Below are 19,228 nucleotides of genomic sequence, written 5' to 3'. Positions count from 1 at the left end.
ATTTTCTCTCAATGGGGCACTCCTCAGGTGGATCTTTTTGCAGCTCCCCACAACCATCAACTGCCCCTGTTTTGCTCCAGACTTTACTCTCCTCACCGTCTGGAACCCGATGCATTTCTCCTAGATTGGACCAATCTCTTCCTTTATGCATTCCCTCCTCTTCCGCTCATGCTGCGCACCTTATTCAAGCTCAAGAGGGAACAAGCCACCATGATTCTCATCGCTCCACGGTGGCCCAGACAGCATTGGTTTTCCCTTCTACTTCAACTCAGTTCCAGGGAACCCATACCTCTTCCTCTGTTTCCTTCACTTCTTACACAGCATCAGCAAACACTGCTTCATCCCAACTTACAGTCTCTGCACCTGACAGCTTGGTATCTCTCGGGCTGACTCCAGCTCATGCTCTCCTTTCTCAGCCTGTCCGTTCTATTATTGATGCCTCCAGGAAACCGTCTACTCTTCAATGTTACCAACAAAAGTGGTCTCGATTTTCTTCCTGGTGCCTGTTACATCACCATAATCCCATATCTACAGCAGTGGGACTGGTGTTGGACTATTTATTGTCCTTATCTGACTCTGGTCTTAAATCCTCTTCGATAAGGGTCCACCTTTGTGCCATTACAGCTTTTCATGAGCCGATTCATAGAAAACCCCTCTCAGCTCATCCCTTAGTTTCAAGGTTCATGAAGGGCCTTTTCAATGTGAAACCACCTCTTAAAGCCCCTCCTGTAGTATGGGATCTGAATGTGGTTCTTTCTGCGTTGATGAAGCCTCCTTTCGAGCCGTTGGCCTCAACGCATTTTAAATTTCTAACTTGGAAAGTGGTCTTTCTAATAGCTCTCACTTCTGCCAGGAGGGTCAGTGAGCTCCATGCACTGGTGGCGGATCCACCTTTCACTGTTTTTCACCATGATAAGGTCGTCCTCCGCACACATCCCAAGTTCCTTCCTAAGGTTGTGTCTGAATTTCATCTTAACCAATCCATCGTTCTACCTGTTTTTTTCCCAAAGCCTCATTCTAATCCAGGTGAACAGGCTTTGCATACCTTGGATTGTAAACGTGCTCTGGCTTACTATCTTGATCGCACCAAACCTCACAGATCATCTCCTCAACTGTTTTTGTCATTTGATCCTAACAAGTTGGGTCATCCTGTATCTAAACGCACTCTGTCCAATTGGCTTGCTGCTTGCGTTTCTTTTTGTTATACTCAGTCCGGCCTGACACTGGAAGGTTCTGTCACGGGCCACAAAATTAGAGCTATGGCAGCGTCTGTAGCTTTTCTCCGTTCCACTCCTATTGAGGAAATCTGCAAGGCTGCTACTTGGTCCTCAGTTCATACTTTTACATCTCATTATTGTCTGGATGCATTCTCCAGATGGGATGGACACTTCGGCCAATCTGTTTTACAAAATTTATTTTCATAATGGCCAACCTTCCCTCCATCCCTCTTTTTTGTTAGCTTGGAGGTCACCCATCAGTCAAGAATATGCTGCCTGCTTGTCCTGGGATAAAGCACAGTTACTTACCGTAACAGGTGTTATCCAGGGACAGCAGGCAGATATTCTTGCGTCCCTCCCACCTCCCCGGGTTGGCTTCTTAGCTGGCTTATCCTAACTGGGGACCGCGCGCCTTTGTCGGGCGGGAAGGCACTCGCGCACGCGCGGTGCGGCCTAGCTAGAACTTTCTAAAGTTCTTAGAGTGCAATCACTCTAAAATTGTCCGTACCGGGGCTCCGTCGGTGCCGTCACCCATCAGTCAAGAATATCTGCCTGCTGTCCCTGGATAACACCTGTTACGGTAAGTAACTGTGCTTTGTGTGCTCTATGTGGGCATGTGCATATTTAACAAAATACACGTGTATATTGTTGCTCTGTACAGTCTACGCCCTTAGGAACTCCTGCACAGAGATACTGTCTTTTGGTGTACCCACTTTTTACACATGCATACCCCTGCATGAATTTATAACTGACCTCTGCATTCAATGGCATAGTAAGGGTAGGAGGTTTCTGGGGCGTTGGTACCCCCCTCACATCCCCACGCCTTCCTCTCTGCCCCCATTCCTGCCCCCTATTCCACACTTGTGCTCTCTTCCCCCTCCCTCTAAATCTTCGCCAGCGAGAGTGGCTTCGGCAGCATGCTCCTCGTGCCAGCGTTGGATTTTCCTCTGACATCACTTCCTAGTCCTGTGACCCAGAAGTGATTCAGAGGGGAACCAGGCTGGCGTGAGCAACAGGAAGAAGTTGCTTGCGCTAGCGAAGATAATGCAGAGGTACGGGTTGGGGGGGAAGGTTGGAGGCAAGTGGGGCAGGGCGGAGAGGTTCCGGCCACTGGGGTGATTTGCACTCCCCTTACTATGCCATTGTCTGCATGTAAAACATGCTTTCTTTAGCAACTCTCCAGACAGGCATAGGTTAACTTTACAAAACTTTGGAATAGTACATATCAGGTGTCTCCTCCCTAATTACCTCAGTCTTCTCTCAGTCTCCAGCAGGTGTTGGTGAGTTGTACCCATCTCCCTTAGTAGGGTTGTTGGAATTTGTTTAGGGCTCTTTGTCCCCTTTTAGGTGCCGGATTGAGCTTGGGTGGACCCTGTTTGGGGGTCCGTCCGACCTCGGGGGTGTCAAACCTGGCGGGTTGTGTGCTGGGTCCCTCCCCCATTTCCTCCACCTCCCCCACATTTTTTTAGAGGTGCTGCAATGGTAAGCCTTAACCCCTGATTGGTAAGGCATACTGTTTGGAGAGCCAAGTGGAGTCTGTTCTGTGATAAAAACAAAAATCCTGAAGTAGTGCCGGTCTGAAGGGTTGGTTTCCCTTTAAATTTAATGTAAATTACTGTATTTTTAACTAACTGACACTTTCCTTTTAGCTAGGGCATGTCTGGAGCAATGAGCACTTCTCAGGGGAAGAAGTGCTCAGTTTTTCTCCAGACCCGAGGCACTCACGGCCGGCCTGTGTAGACACTGTGCAAGCCAGAGCGGTGGAGGAGCCTCGTCAGCAGCGGATGCCGGTGACCAGGGCTTCCCTCAGAAAGTGCCTCACGAGCTGGCAGTTGACTGCAGGGAGTCCCGGTCTTCCCCAGCCACCCATGGAGAGATTTCCTTATCCGACGATGGTGAGGGGCAAAAGGATTACCTTACTGCAGTAGCAGCTGGAGATTCCCTCACAGCTGTTTGTTTAACAGCTGATGCTGGCTTGCCTGCTTTAGCGGCTGGGACAGTTCAGACTTCCCAGCTGCTACAGGCCCTGAAGGGGTTATTTTTGGCTGGAACTTCGCCATTTTTGCCTCACAAACCCTCCATTTGCTCTGCCACCTCAGGTGACCTTCCCCCTGACTTAGAAAAACAGTGTCAGGTTTCTGCGAGGTCCCCTGCTCGGACGTTCCCATGGGGTCGCCAGGAGTTTTTTCCCCTGATTTATTTTTTGCTTTGTGCAGAGCTTATTTTCAGGTGGCCGGGGGGTTTTGCGGTTGGCCCGGGGGGGGGAGAGTTTGTTCCCTCCACACCCTCTGCAGCTTTGCCCTCCTTTACTCTTTTTGTGTCCCCTCCTCCTCCTCCCTTGTCCAAGCACCTGCATGTGGCCTGGGTCGAAGACTTGTAGTCTGAGAAGCATGTGGATCTGGATGAGGACCTCCAGGATCCTCTCGAGACGGCCGCTGGTAGCGGGGCTTCGGCTTTTCTGGCTACCGGCGAGGAAGTGTCCATGGTGTGTCTTTTTCAGAGAGATGAGCTCCCAGATTTGATTCAACAGGTCTCCTCGTTATTACGCTTTGAGAGACACCACCTGAGTCCCCGCGTGTGGGGGACCCTCTTTGGGGGATCCGACCTGCGTCCCGCTCTTTTCCTATGCATCAGAATATTCAGGATATTGTCCTAGCGCAGTGGAATAAGCCGTAGGTGCCGTTTTGGTTTTCGTGCTCCAAGGCTCGTTTGTATACCATCCCAGAGAAGGATAGAGCTACCTTTGAAGTCGCCAGTGGTGGATGCGGTGGTCTCTGCTATTGCAAAACGGCATACTGTGCCCATAGAGGGCGGTTCTGCCTTACGTGATTCTGAGGAGCGTAAGTTGGAGACTCTCCTTAAACAGAATTTTGATATGTCTGCCTTGGGGGACAAGGCGGCTATTGGGGGGGGGGGGGGCTCGTGGCTCGAGCCATGTTTCGGTGGGCCAAGCGTGTTCTTGACCATGAGTCTGATGATTGGACCTTGGTGGCTCAAGAGGTGGCGAAGATTGAGATGGTGGCCTCTTTTCTCTTGTATGCCCTCTATGACTTGGTGTGGATCTCTGCCAAGTCTATAGTTTTTGGGGTAGCCGCGCGTCGTACCTTGTGGCTGCGTGCTTGGTCGGCGGATGTGGCATCCAAGACTAAGCTCACAAAATTTCCCTTTCGGGGGTCTTTTTGTTTGGATAGGATTTGGATAAATTGGTTCAGACTCTGACAGACTCTAAAGTGCCCCGCCTCCCTGAGGACTGTGACTGCCCTGGTGTTAGAGGTGGCACTGGTAGGGCTCATTTGTGGGATTTCTGCAGATTCCGCCTTGGGAGTGGGTGTGCTACCTTCCCAACTTCTGGGTTTTCCTGGGGGCATTTCTTTCAGCGCATGCAGTCCTTTTGGGGAGCCCGTTGGTGGGCTGGGATTCCCCCCGCTGGTTCCCCCGCAACCCATCCTGCCCAATGACTCCTTGCCGGCGCCCCCTCTGGTTCCGGTGGGTGCCTGGCTGTGCAAGTTCTCACAAGTGGATAGAGTTCACGTCCGATCATTGGGTCCTGGAGGTGATTCGGGATGGTTATGCTCTGGAGTTTGCCCGCTCCCTGCCAGATCATTTTCTAGCTTCTTGTCAGGCAGAGTGGAAGAAGCAGGCTTTTCACCAGACCCTTCAAAGATTGCTAGATCTCAGAGCTCTGGTTCCAGTGCCCCCTCAGGAGTGTTGCACAGGTAGGTACTCTATTTACTTTGTGGTGCCCAAGAAAGAGGGGACTTTTCAGCCCATCTTAGATTTGAAGGGGGCCAACAGGGCTCTCAGAATTCCATCTTTTCACATGGAGACACTGCAATCTGTGATTCTAGCAGTTCAGCCGGGGGAGTATCTAACCTTTCTTGACCTGACAGAAACCTACTAGCATGTTCCAAACCGGGCCTCCCATCAGCGCTTCCTTCGTTTTGCGATCTTAGGTCAGCACTATCAGTTCTGTGCGCTTCCTTTTGGTTTGGTCACAGCTCCATAGATGTTCACCAAGGTTATGGTGGTCGTCACGGTGGACAGAGGGCATTCTGGTGCATCCCTACCTGGACGACTGTTTGATTCGCACAGAGTCATTCCAGGAGAGCATCCGGGTCATGGCTTGGGTGGAGGAGTTTCTGCAGTCGTTGGGATGGGTTATCAACCTTGCCTTGGCCCCCTCACAGCGCTTGGAGTATCTTGGGGTTGTGTTCGACACCTCCTTGGGGAAGGTCTTCCTCCCAGAGGCCCCGGTAAGCAAATTGCAATCTCAGATTTGCCTACTTATGGCATCCCGGTCTCCATGGGCACAGGATTTTCTCCAAGTCCTGGGGTCGATGGCGGCTTCCTCGACGTGATGAGGTGGGCTCGGGCCCACATGCATCCTCTTCAGTATGCTCTGCTTCGGAGGTGGTCATCTCAGAGGCACAGTCTGGATCACCCTGTTCCACTGCAGGGCTTGGCTCACTGCAGTCTTTGTTGGTGGCTCTAGACCTCCCATCTTGTTCAAGGGACGAGTCTGGCTGGGCAACAGTGGACGGTGCTTCTCACGGATGCCAGTCTCCTCGGTTGGGGAGCTCAGTGTCTAGGTCACTCAGCTCAGGGCACCTAGTCCACGGAGGAGGCATCCTGGTCGATCAATGTTCATCCGTCTGGCGCTGTTAGCCTTCCGTTCCTTCTTGATGAGCAAGTCGGTCAGGGTTCTGTCAGACAATACCATGGCGGTGGCCTATGTCAGTTGTCAGAGCACTCAAGTTGCGCAGGATGCAGTTCTGCTCATGGTCTGGGCAGAGTCACCTCTTCAGGACACCTTGATAGTGCAGTCTTGGGGGTCAGCTCCTCATGGACCACGGGTATTACATTACATTACATTACATTAGAGATTTCTATTCCGCCATTACCTTGTATCAGCGCCAAAACACCTTGCTTCTTCAGTCATCGCAGATACAGTCAGGCCGAAGGTCTGGATGCTCTGGTTCAACCATGGCCAACGGAGGGGCTGTTGTATGTATTCCCTCCGTGGCCATTAGTGGGTAGAGTTCTACTCCGCATTGTTCGCCATCCGGGCCTAGTGGTTCTGGTGGCCCAGAGGGCCATGGTATGCAGATCTGGTGCGGCATCTGGTGTCAGATTCTCTTCCTCTGCCTCTTTTGCTTGATCTTCTGATTCAGGGCCCCATTCCCATGTTCGATCCGGGTCCCTTTTGTCATATGGCTTGGCTTTTGAAAGGGAACGCCTAGGTAAGAAGGGGTATTCAGATAAAGTGATCTCCACTCTCTTGGGGTCCCGGAGACTTTCCACTTCTCGGGCTTATGTGCGGGTTTGGCATATATTTGAAGAGTGGTGTACAGCGCTTTCCTGCCTAACATCTTAGAATTCTTGCAAGATGGCCTGGACAGGGGCCTGGCTTGATCTTCTCTCCGGGTTCAACTTGCAGCCTTGCCAGCCTTTCATGGGTTATTACGGGGTCAGCGTCTGACTGCCATTCGTGATGTCATTTGCTCCTTGCGGGTGACCAAATTGCTAAAGCCTCCCGTGCAACCATCTGTTCCCTCTTGAGATTTGAATCTGGCCCTGTCCGGGCTGATGCGCCTCCCTTTTGAGCCTTTGGGTGCCTTATCATTGAAGGACCTTACTCTTAAGGCGATCTTCTTGGTGGCTATTACTTCTGCTAGACATGTTTCAGAGCTGCAGGCTCTCCCTTCCTGGAGTTTTCTAGGGAGTGGGTTGTGTTGAGGCCTGTTCCTTCCTTTGTGCCAAAGGTAGTTTCTCTTTTTCATGTCAATCAGTCCGTGGTCCTCCCGGTGCTGGGTAGTCAGGAGGGTTCTTCGGAGCAGAAACAGTTGCGTAAACTGGATGTTGGTCAGGTCCTTCGCGCGTACGTGCAAAGGATCCTGGAGATCAGGAAATCAGATCATCTTTTTGTCCTTCTAGCGGGTCTTTGCAAGGGGGATGGCGCTTCCAAGGCTACCATTGCGCACTGGATCAAGGAGACTATTGCTTCTGCTTACCTTCTTCAGAAGAAGCCTGTTCCGGCCTTTCTCAAGGCTCATTCCACTTGGGGTCAGGCTGCTTCTTGGGCTGAGTTTTTGCTGGTGTCTCCAGTGCATATTTGTAAGGCTGCTGTTTGGTCTTTCTTGCATTCTTTTGTCAGACACTACCGTGTGGACGTTCAGGTGTATCGGGACGCAGTGTTCGGTGAGAGTGTTCTGGTGTCTGCCCTTCAGGGGTCCCACCCTTGATGGGGACTGCTTTGGTACATCCCGCTTGTAAGATTAACCTATGCCGGTCTGGAAAGTTGCTAAAGAAGGAGAAATTAGGGTCTTACTTGCTAATTTACTTTTTTAGCCTCTCCAGATTGGCATAGGACCCCACCCTGTCTATTGTCGTGTTGTTCTTGCGGGCAGATTTTGCTTTTTCGGCAGGTTCTAGTATATTTCTAGGGCCGGGGAGATCTAAGAACAATGGCTGTGGCATAGCCGGCGAGCTGTTGGGACCTTTGCTATTTGCATTTGCATTTGTTCTTTTGCATTTTCCAACAGCGTTCCTGTTTTTTATTAGTTGATACTCCTGTTCGGAGTCCTGTTTTTTTCTGTTTATAGTTCTTAGTTCTGCTTGGCTTTTCGGCAGACTGCGATAATTAGGGGGAGACACCTGATATGTACTATTCCAAAGCTTTATCTCAGTCTCCACCTGCTGGTCATGATGAGATATAACCCGCTTGTAAGATTAACCTGTGCCAGTCTAGAGAGACTAAAAGAAAGTAAATTAACAGGTAAGAACCTAATTTCTCCTTACACATGGCCAACTGCAACAATCGCTTTATAAAACTACGCCTAGATTCTTAAAGCATAGCTTTCCACCAAAAATTGACATCAAGCATCATACTACTTTTCCAGCATCCTAGAAGCATTTATATTGTGATGAAAATCAAAATATCTAATGACTTTTGTTGGTTAGAATCTAAACATGATTATAAAAAAAAAAAAGAATCTAAACGATTGAAAGTTATATCACATTTTAAATGTAACATTTAACATACCCTGACCCATACAACCAGGCCCAGAGTATTGCTGTATTTAGCAAAAGGTAAATACACGTTTGTGGACCTTTACTATGGATCTCCATTTACTTTCCCACCATCACCATGCAGAGCCACATTCACTCTTTCCCTGTCCCCGCCTCTCCCCAATGAGCTATGCTCATGGCCCTTTCTCCCAGGTGCTTTTCTCACCAGTTCATTTCTACTGAATTGGTTTGGAGTGAAGGAGAAGCCTGGGGATGCCAAGGTTCAGATCCTGCATTACCCACTGACATTCATGTGACTTTGGGCAAGTCATTTTTTAGCTTCCATTATCTCAGCCATGAACCTGGGGCTAAATTACTAAAGTGTGTTAATGTGTGTTAGTACAAATTATTTACCACATGTGCCATTTTATGCAATAGAACTAGTGCAATGTGTCTAGTGGTCCTGAACGCTAGGGTCTTGTATCTGAACTAGCAAGTTGCTTGTAGAAAACTGTCAATCGAAGATATAGAAAATATCACCTTGCGTGGGGACACAGTATTGCTAGGTGACTTCAACATGCCTGATGTGGATTGGGTTACACTTACCTCTGCTTCCGGCAGCAGCAGGAGGCTATTAAACTCTATGAAAGGAGCAAGCCTCAGGCAACTGGTGTTGGAACCGACAAGGGATCAGGCAATACTGGACCTGATACTTACCAATGGAGAAAGTGTCACAGAGGTCTCGGTGGGCGACACATTGGCCTCCAGTGACCACAACATGGTATGGTTTAATATCAGGAAAGGTTTCACTAAATATACTACACTAACCAAAGTCCTCAAATTCAAGGACACAAATTTCAAAGAAATGGGAGACTTCGTTCACCAGGCGCTACAAAGCCAAGAAGAAACCGATAACGTGGAAGACATGTGGTCGACTTTGAAAGCAACCATACAAGAAGCAACAAACCGCTATGTAAAATCAGTAAGTAAACGGCGAAGGAACAATAAGCCACAGTGGTTTACTGCGGAGATCTCAGACCTGATCAAGGAGAAGAAAAAAGCATTCATCTCTTACAAACAATCGGGGAAGCAGGACTCTAGAGCAGACTACCTGGCCAAATCAAAAGCCGTCAAAACAGCAGTCAGGGAGGCTAAATTCCTCATGGAGGAGTCTCTAGCAAAGAACATCCAGAAGGGAGATAAATCCTTCTTCAGGTATATCGGTGATAGAAGAAAAAACTCAGGCGGGATTGTACGTCTTAGGAAACCAGACGGAGACTATGTGGAAAAGGATTCGGAAAAAACCCAACTATTAAATGAATACTTCTGCTCAGTCTTCACCCGAGAAGCGCCAGGGCTCGGCCCTCAGCTACAGACAAGGGTTGGCTCAGTTGACCCGTTTAGTAACTTTGAGTTTACGCCCAGCAGTGTCTACGGTGAGCTGTCAAAGCTCAAGGTTAACAAAGCAATGGGGCCAGACAACCTGCATCCCAGGGTGCTAAGGGAGCTGAGTGATGTCTTGGCGGAGCCACTGTCCGCGCTCTTCAACCTCTCCCTTAGTACAGGCAGCGTCCCGTTGGACTGGAGGACGGCTAACGTCATTCCACTCCACAAGAAAGGCTCCAAGATGGAGACAGCAAACTACAGACCAGTGAGTCTAACATCGATAGTGAGCAAACTAATGGAAACTCTAATCAAACACCAATTAGATAAGATCCTGGATGAGGAGAATCTACGGGATCCCCAACAACATGGATTTACTAAGGGGAGATCCTGCCAATCCAACCTGATCAGCTTCTTTGACTGGGTGACGGGGAAGCTGGATATTGGGGAGTCCCTGGACATCGTGTACCTGGACTTTAGCAAAGCATTCGATAGCGTACCGCACCGCAGGTTACTGAGCAAGATGAGTTCTATAGGATTAGGTAACACATTGACGAAATGGGTTGGGAGCTGGCTTGGAGGTAGGCTCCAAAGGGTGGTGGTGAATGGCACCCCCTCCGAAATGACGGAGGTGATTAGTGGAGTACCACAGGGCTCAGTCTTGGGCCCAATCCTATTCAACATCTTTATAAGAGACTTGGCAGAAGGGCTTCGAGGTAAAATAACATTATTCGCCGATGACGCCAAACTGAGTAATGTAGTGGGCAAATGCACAACAGACGAAGATTCAGTGCCCGACAACATGATGCACGACCTATTCCTACTGGAGCGATGGTCTAGGACATGGCAACTCAACTTCAATGCCAAAAAATGCAAAGTTATGCACCTGGGCAGCCAGAATCCATGCAAGTCTTATACCCTTAATGGCGAGATCCTAGCAAAAACGGTAGCAGAACGAGACTTGGGGGTAATCGTCAGTGAGGACATGAAGTCTGCCAATCAAGTGGAGCAGGCTTCATCCAAGGCAAGACAAATCATGGGCTGCATACGAAGGGGTTTCGTCAGTCGTAAGGCGGAAGTCATTATGCCATTGTATAGATCCATGGTGAGACCCCACCTGGAATACTGTGTGCAATTCTGGAGGCCGCATTATCGCAAGGATGTGCTGAGACTGGAGTCGGTGCAAAGAATGGCCACCCGGATGGTCTCGGGACTCAAGGAGCTACCATACGAAAAACGGCTTGACAAATTACAGCTATACTTGCTCGAGGAGCGCAGAGAGGGGGGACATGATCGAGACGTTCAAGTATCTTACGGGCCGCATCGAGGCGGAGGAAGATATCTTCTTTTTCAAGGGTCCCACGACAACAAGAGGGCATCCGTTGAAAATCAGGGGCGGGAAACTACGAGGTGACACCAGGAAATTCTTTTTCACTGAAAGAGTGGTTGATCGCTGGAATAGTCTTCCACTACAGGTGATTGAGGCCAGCAGCGTGCCTGATTTTAAGGCAAAATGGGATCGGCACATGGGATCTATTCACAGGGCAAAGGTAGGGGAGGGACATTAAGGTGGGCAGACTAGATGGGCCGTGGGCCCTTATCTGCCGTCTATTTCTATGTTTCTATGTAATCATGTTTTCAATTCCACCTTCTTTCCAGGGAGCTGCTTCTGCCCCCTCAGTTTGTTTGTTTTCTGCTGGAAGGCAAATTGCTCAGAAGTGTTTTTTATCTGCTCTGAGGTTTTATTATTTTGGGGTATTCTTTTCAGTGTTCTCCATTGATGCCAGCTGAAATCCTATGCTGAAGCAGGAAGGCACCACAAGGCACAATGAGTAAGGCTATTGTAGCCTATGGGGAAAAGTTGATTTTGAGGGTTTCTGACCCCAGAGCCTTGGTCCCCCTCCTCTAAAAACCCTTTTACCTGTGATTTTTCCTTCAGGGAGGTCTCCACGGGCTGTTTTGACAGCTGCTATCTTGGATTTTAAACATCTTTTTTTTTTAGCTTCCATCTGCCTCAAAACCCTTTGATTGTGTTCAAAATTGACTGGGATGGAATCCTTAGGCTTTTTTATTCCTTTATCTTGCCATGTTTGCACTGGATGGCCGGCATGTTTGCATGGAGCATGCAGGGGAAGGGTAGGAGCCTCGGGCTCAGCCTCCTCCGAGTCCTCTGGGGCTAGGAATCCACAGGAAGCGTGTTCCCAGGGGAAGAGACCCTTCCCAGAACTTTCCAAACCGTATTGGCCAAGCACAATTGTGTGGCGGCCTTGGAGTCCAGGAGGACTGGCAGGAAGTCCCTGCCAGGGTCAGCAAGACCCCCCAGTACAATGCTTCACCCTGGATTTTGTGAGCCTTATGTGGAATGCCTATTTTAACTTTCGAGGGTCCTCAGCAAACCAGTGGCGGTGGCACAGGGGTTCCCCTTAGCAGGCGCCACTATCAGATGAAGACACAGATCTTGGATCAAGAAGTTCAGTCTGTCCCAGAATGGCAAGTCCAATACCATTCCATTTTTATCCCAGGATGAAGTTTCCCTAGCAGAGTTTGCTTCTGTGCAGGAGGAAAGCAGTCAAGAGGTGGAGGTGACCCTGGATCAGGGGGTAGATCTCACAGTGCGCAGGTTCTTCAGGCCTCTGTGCTTTCGAGCATTATTTTAACCTCACTGGAAAAATTAAAGTTGCCATTCCTGCCAGCTTCCTCTTCTCAGTGCTCATTTATGCACAGTGCAGACATGAAAACTGCCAATCAAGTGGAGAAGGCTTCATCTAAGGCACAGGTGTCAAAGTCGGTCCTCGAGGGCCAGAATCCAGTCGGGTTTTCAGGATTTCCCCAATGAATCTGCATGAGATCTATTTGCATGCACTGCTTTCAATGCATATTCATTGGGGAAATCCAGAAAACCCGACTGGATTCCGGCCCTCGAGGAGGGACTTTGACACCCCTGATCTAAGGCAAGGCAGATATTGGGTTGTATCAATAGAAGTTTCGTCAGCCGAAAGCCTGAAGTCATAATGCCGTTGTACAAGGCCATGGTGAGACCTCATCTGGAGTACTGTGTGCAATTCTGGAGGCCACATTACAGTAAAGATGTGCGCAGAATTGAATCGGTTCAACGGACGGCCACCAGGATGATCTTGGGGCTCAAGGGTCTCTCGTACGAAGAGAGACTGAACAAATTGCAGCTCTACACTCTTGAGGAACGTAGGAAGAGGGGAGACATGATCGAAACATTTAAGTACCTCACGGGACGTGTCGAAGTGGAAGATGATATTTTCTTTCTCAAGGGACCCTCGGCCACAAGAGGGCACCCGCTCAAACTCAGGGGCGGAAAATTTCATGGCGACACCAGAAAGTATTTCTTCACAGAGAGAGTGGTTGATCATTGGAACAAGCTTCCAGTGCAGGTGATCGAGGCAGACAGCGTGCCAGACTTTAAGAATAAATGGGATACCCATGTGGGATCCCTACGAGGGTCAAGATAAGGAAATTGGGTCATTAGGGCATAGACAGGGGGTGGGTAAGCAGAGTGGGCAGACTTGATGGGCTGTAGCCCTTTTCTGCCGTCATCTTCTATGTTTCTATGTAATTCTGTGGCTTCGACTGTATTTTTTCCCTCACATTTGGACATCACTAAGCTAGTCATTGACTACTGGGCGTCACCAGAAGGGATCCCTTTACGTGGCTAAAACTACGGTCAGGCTTTATCTGATGGTGCTAGATTTCCAGCAGCTGTTTGTTCAGCCGAAAGTGGATTTGCTGGTTTTGCAGATCACTAAACAAATATCCCTGCCTAGTGAAGGAAGGGTGATGTTAAAGGATACTCAGAACCTTAAAGTGGACTTGCTCCTCAATCGACAATTTGAAGCTTTGGCTCTAGTGATTAAGGTGGCAGCCACGTCTTCCTTTGTGGCACTTGCTTGTCATACTCTCCTGTCTCAGTCCACTGACCCAATAGACAGTGAAATCTTCAAATGCTTCTCTCTGGGGTGAACAATATTGCAGATACTCTGTATGATCTTATCAGAGTTTTGAGCAAGTTCTGGCCTATGCTATCTCCACTTGACTGATTCTCTGGATCAGACAGTGGGCAAGAGATGCCTCCTCTAAATCTACACTAAGCTGACTTTCCTTTCAGGGGCAGATGCTATTTGGCAAGGGCTTAGATGATCTGATGGCCAGTGTAATGGACCTTCACCCCAAATCTTTATCAGACAGCAGATCCTGGATGGCCCGGAGTTCAGGACAGGGCAATTTTTGAGGTTCCTGAAAATTTTGGATGTATTCAGGAGGCCAAACGGCACAAAGACCCTTTCAGGGATTGCGTCAGAGATTCAATGAGGGCAGAAGACAGCAAGCTTTGGGCTCTCATTTCTCACCAGCTACTAAGAATGCACAATGATGCCAGGCCAGGGGATGAGCTTCCCTAGATAGGGGGCATACTGTCATTTTTTTTTGGTCGGTTTGGTCTCAGATTGGTGCAGACTTAATTCGGGAGGGGTACAAACCCAAGTTCTGTGCCACCCTGCCAGATAGCTTTGTTCAGCTGATGTTCTTAGTGGTGATTACATCAGTGAGACAAGTTTCCGAGTTACAAGCTCTTTCTCGTAAGGAGCCATTCCTTAGGATCATGGAAGTAGGACTTTCCTTATGCATGGTTCCATCCTTCTTACCGAAAGTAGTCTCAGCCTTCCATGTCAATCAGGAAATCCGTTTGCCTGCTTTCCGCCCTATGGGATCTAAGAAAAAGGATAAAGTGTTTCATTTGCTGGATTTCAAGCGAGTGTTTCTTTGATACCTCAAAGTTACCAGTGAGTTTCACCTTTCGGATCATCTTTTTATTCTGACCAGTCATGTCAAGAAAGAGAAGCTGGAGTTTCAGATGGATTAAAATGACCATTTCTTCCGCATATGTGTGCTTTGATAAACAGCCACTGATCATGTTGAAAGTGCACTCCACTAGAGGGGTTGCTGTCTCTTGGGCAGAAACTAGGGCTGTCTCATCTGAGGAGACTTGTAGAACAGCTAAATGGTCTATCCTTTATACCTTTACCAAGTTCTATAGGGTGGATGTAGCAGCAAGGAATGATGTCACTTTTGGGTCTTCTGTTTTGAAGGCAGGCTCAGTTGGTCCGCCCTAGACTCAGAGGACTGCTTTGGTATGTCCCTAGCATTCAGGACCACTAGACACACTAGTGTCTAGTGCACTAGAATGAAAGATTAGGTTCTTACCTCAGTAATCTTTCTTGTAGATGTGTCTGGTGGTCCTGAAGCCCCACCCTGTGTATGGGCTTTGCCTGCCTTCTGAAGAATTTTCTATCTCTCAGTGGAGCTGAGAGGATGGTTAAAAACCCAAGATGAGGCATAGGAAAATCCTCATGACCATATAGTCTGACAAGTCTCTGCTTGATAGCAGATCAAGCGAGTAGCTGCGAACTCTATACATAATTAGTGCTGATTGCACTAATGTTATTTACTCTGCTTGTTACACAGCAGAACAAAATTGTAGTGTCAGGAAATTTTTCCCGTTTTCCTTCTTCCAGTTATGTCTTTTAATACAGTGCTACTTGATTGCTTTTGTGCAGACTGAGGGGGCAGGAGCAGCTTCCTGGGAAGGAGGTGGAATTGAAAACATGATTGACAGTTTTCTGCAAGCAACTTGCTAGTTCATAGAATTTTAAGTATTTGATTGTTATAGAATTTTAAGTATTTAAAAAAAAATTTTTTTTTGTTTTTTTTTTCTTCCTTTCCTATTATATTTCTGAATGGAGTTCTTTTCTAAATTGTTTTGAAATATAAACTGTAATCTGCTTGGATCCTTTTTTGGCTATTATGCGGTATATAAAATTTTTAATAAACATATACAAGATCCTAACATTCAGGACCATTAGACACATCTACAGTAAAGAAGATTACCGAGGTAAGAACCTAATCTTTCTTTTTGTATTCCTATAGACAGAATTACCTATACAAGTGGGAAGCAAGAAGTCAGAATACTGGGCCTAAATGTCTAGTGATATTATGTAACCAACAGTGTCAAACTTCTATTTTGGAGGGCCTCAAACCAAACAGAATTTCAGGATATCCTTAATGAATATTCATAACTGGTTTGTGGCCCTCCAAGATTATAGGTTGACACCTATGTTGTAAGCTATGGTTCACCATGAGGTAGGAAAATCGCACTTCTCTGTTTATTTACTTTTATTCATATATCATTTCTATCAGTAGACTCAAAGCAACTTTAAACATACTAAAATAATAAAATATATCACATTACCATATAATTACATTATTGATTATATTTTGCATTAATGCCCTTTAAGTACATAGACATGATCTATAGTCCATATAGCCTTTGGCTAACCACTAGGACCACATAACAGGGATCTTATTGACTTTAATGTTGGAGTTAAATGGATATTATTTTAAACTAGAAGTGTTTGCTTCTTTTTGTTTCTAAATTTGGAGCCTGAAGTGACTTGGCATCATTGTCAAGTGTTCTTTCAACCTTTTGGGCAAACGGCACTGTAAATATTTCAGATTGGCAAAACTAAAGATTGCTCAAAATTGTACCAGTTTGGGACCAAGAGCACAACATTTCTGTTTTGCAGTCAGAGGGAGGCCCAAGGCTAGTTATAGTAGGTAGTTATGTTATAGTCATGTTATAGTAGGTAGTATTCTGCTCCTGGACAGCTTACAATCTAAGTTATCTGAAGCAGTGATGGGTAAAGTGACTTGGCCAAGGTCATAAGGAGTGTAAGGAGAAGCAAGATTTGAATTCTGGCTGCCCTGGTTCTCAGCCCACTGCTTTAATCTCTAGGCCAGTTTTCCACTTAAGCACCATTCACTGGCCCTGCTATTGGTGCTTAGCAAGATCCATTTATCCTTTCTTCCTGGAAGTCTACAGCCACGCTCCAGGCTTGGTGCTACCCTCTCTAGAGCGTGGGAATTAGAACTGGAGTTGACTAAAATCCATCACCAGCTGACAGTCTCTCTATTCCTGCTTTCCCAGATTTGTTTCAACATTCTTCGCTTGTGCTTGAGAGAAGTGTTTGAGTTCCGCTTCATGCAGACAGATCCCAACTGGTCCAACTTCTTCTATGATATGCAGAAACACAAGGTAAGTGGGACCCTGTGTACGCCCTGCACAACTCATTTATTTATTTCCTCTTATTAAACAGAACAATACAGGTATATTTTAACTAAACTTAGTTTTAAATAATCCATTAGCAGTAATCTATGATTTCAGCACCATTTACTGGTAGCTAATGCCCTAGCTGGAACCCAGATACGCACTGCAGGGGAGGGAATTCTATAAATGGAGCTCAAAATTAAACCCCGGAAAAATTTGGCAAGTGCCTTTTATAGAGACCTGTTTAGTACCAATTCCTGCGCCTAATAAGAAGGACCATACTTATGTCTGCTAAAACCTTGGTATAAATACAGGTGCCCAAGTCAGGCACACAGAGACACAAGTTTTCACAATGCCCTTGACCATGCTTTCTTTTGAGTTATGTGCTAGCACAGATAGAACAGAACAGTGTGCAGCCAGACGCATGAGCAAATTTTGATACGTGCCAATTCAATAATTGGTTGTTGCCACCCAATTATTGATGGTTAAGGGGTCGTTACTCTATTTGTGCATGCACAAATTTAGACGCGCAAATCTGGGCACTATATATAGAATTGGGGGAGTTGATACCCCCACCTTTTATGCAATTATTACTATAAATCATACGGTTGTCTGAGGGTTTTTAAGATGCCCCCCACCAAGATTTTGATAACTAAACTCTATATTCTTTAGCATCCCTCCAGACCGGCACAGAAACAGATGAGTTTACGTTCCTCTGCCAGCAGGTGGAGACTGAGATGCTAACTTTTGGCTACAGTACCAGTGGGCTGTGCAGTCCCTACAATCAGTTTTTTCTCAGTCTCCTGCAGGTGGCGTGGTAAGCTTGTGTAGTCTGTGTAGTTTTGCTTAGGTTTGTTTGGGCCTGTTGGATCTTTCTGCAGGTCTTGGGGGTCCATGGTGGCCTCCTTGAAAGTGTTGTGGTGGGCTCGGGCTCATATGTGTCCTCTTCAGTATGCGCTGCATGATCTAGACTCTCCTGTCCCACTTCGGGGATTTGCAGTCTGTGCTAGTGGCTCCAGTCTTCCGTTCTGGTTCAGGGAGTGAGTCTCGATCAGGCCCAGTGGACAGTGCTTCTCACGGACACTAGTCTCCTCGGTTGGGGAGCTCAATGACTCAGTTGCTTGGCTCAGGGCTGCTGGTCACCGGTGGAGGCATCCTGGTCAATCAATGTTCAGTGGCCCAGCCCCCCCAATCAATCATCACTTTTATATAACCCCCCAGCACATTTAAATTCAATCCCAGCCCCCCAGCACCTTTAAATTCCGACCCAGCACCCCCCAATCAATCATCATTTTTATATAACCCCAGCACATTTAAATTCAATCCCAGCCCCCCAGCACCTTTAAATTCCGACCCAGCACCCCCCAATCAATCATTACTTTTATATACCCCCGCAGCACATTTAAATTCAATCCTAGACCCCCAGCACCTTTAAATTCCGACCCAGCACCCCCTAATCAATCATTACTTTTATATACCCCTGAAGCACGTTTAAATTCAATCCCAGCCCCCCAGCACCTTTAAATTCCGACCCAGCACCCCCCAATCAATCATTACTTTTATATACCCCCAGCACATTTAAATTCAATCCCAGCCCCCCAGCACCTTTAAATTCTGACTCGGCACCCCCCAATCAATCATCATTTTTACATACCTCCCCAGCACCGTTAAATTCAATCCCAGCCACCCAGCACCATTAAATTCTGTCCCAGCCCCCCCCCCCCCGGTGGTACCTTTAAATGTTGGGGGTCAGTGGAAGGCTGTTCTACTGAGGCAGTCATTCAGAAGTGGTGCCCGCCCACACAGCAGCGCGCTTGTGCGCCACTGGCCCCGACGTGCCGGTAATCAGCAGGCAGTAGCCCTGCGAAGCACCAGAGACCGGTCCAATTAGGGAAGTGTCTGGGCCCAGGCATTAGCACGCTTGTGCGCCACGGGCCCCGACAAGCAGCAGGCAGCTGTCCACCGACCCAACATTTAAAGGTACCACCAGGGTTTTTTGTTTTTTTTATATATTCGCTTCATAAGACGCACCCTTATTTCCGCCCACTTTTTTGGGGGAAAAAAGTGTGTCTTATGGAACGAAAAATATGGTAATTAGCAATAATTGGAGTTACACATGCATATTACTTCATGCTTTTTTTAATAACACCAGGCACTGAAATCCACTAGTGCAGTGGTTCCTAAACCTCTCAGCCAGCTGAGATTTTAAGATATTCCTAATGAATATGTATGAGGCATATTTGCATATAATAGAGGTGGCATGCATGCAAATCTACCTCATGCATATTCATTAGGAATATCTTTAAAAATTGACTGGCTGGGGGTCCCCCAGGACAGGTTTAAGAACCATTGCACTAGCGCACAACTCAAAAGGAGGTGGGGCAGGGATATTCCAAAAAAATTGCATGTGTTACATAAGAGCATAAGAACTGCCATCATCTTCAGTGCATCAAGTCCAATCCGCATACGCGGAGGCCCAGCCAGGTGTACA

At 47.5% G+C, this 19,228-nt stretch overlaps 1 protein-coding gene across 3 annotated transcripts in view; it reads left to right on the top strand.

Moving 5' to 3' along the window:
• The window catches only part of COQ8B (coenzyme Q8B), a 114,708-nt gene that overhangs the window by 57,598 nt on the left and 37,882 nt on the right, over positions 1-19,228 (top strand). For all 3 annotated transcript variants that reach the window (XM_033957146.1, XM_033957145.1, XM_033957147.1), the window contains one exon: positions 16,618-16,725. In XM_033957146.1, coding sequence (XP_033813037.1) covers positions 16,618-16,725 — 108 coding nt within the window. The remainder of the gene's footprint in view (positions 1-16,617; positions 16,726-19,228) is intronic.

The sequence above is a fragment of the Geotrypetes seraphini genome, chromosome 8 (genome assembly GCF_902459505.1).
Source record: "Geotrypetes seraphini chromosome 8, aGeoSer1.1, whole genome shotgun sequence".
Lineage (NCBI taxonomy): Eukaryota > Metazoa > Chordata > Amphibia > Gymnophiona > Dermophiidae > Geotrypetes > Geotrypetes seraphini.
Note: the sequence above shows the minus strand (reverse complement) of the source record. Positions and strands in the feature narration are given on the sequence as shown.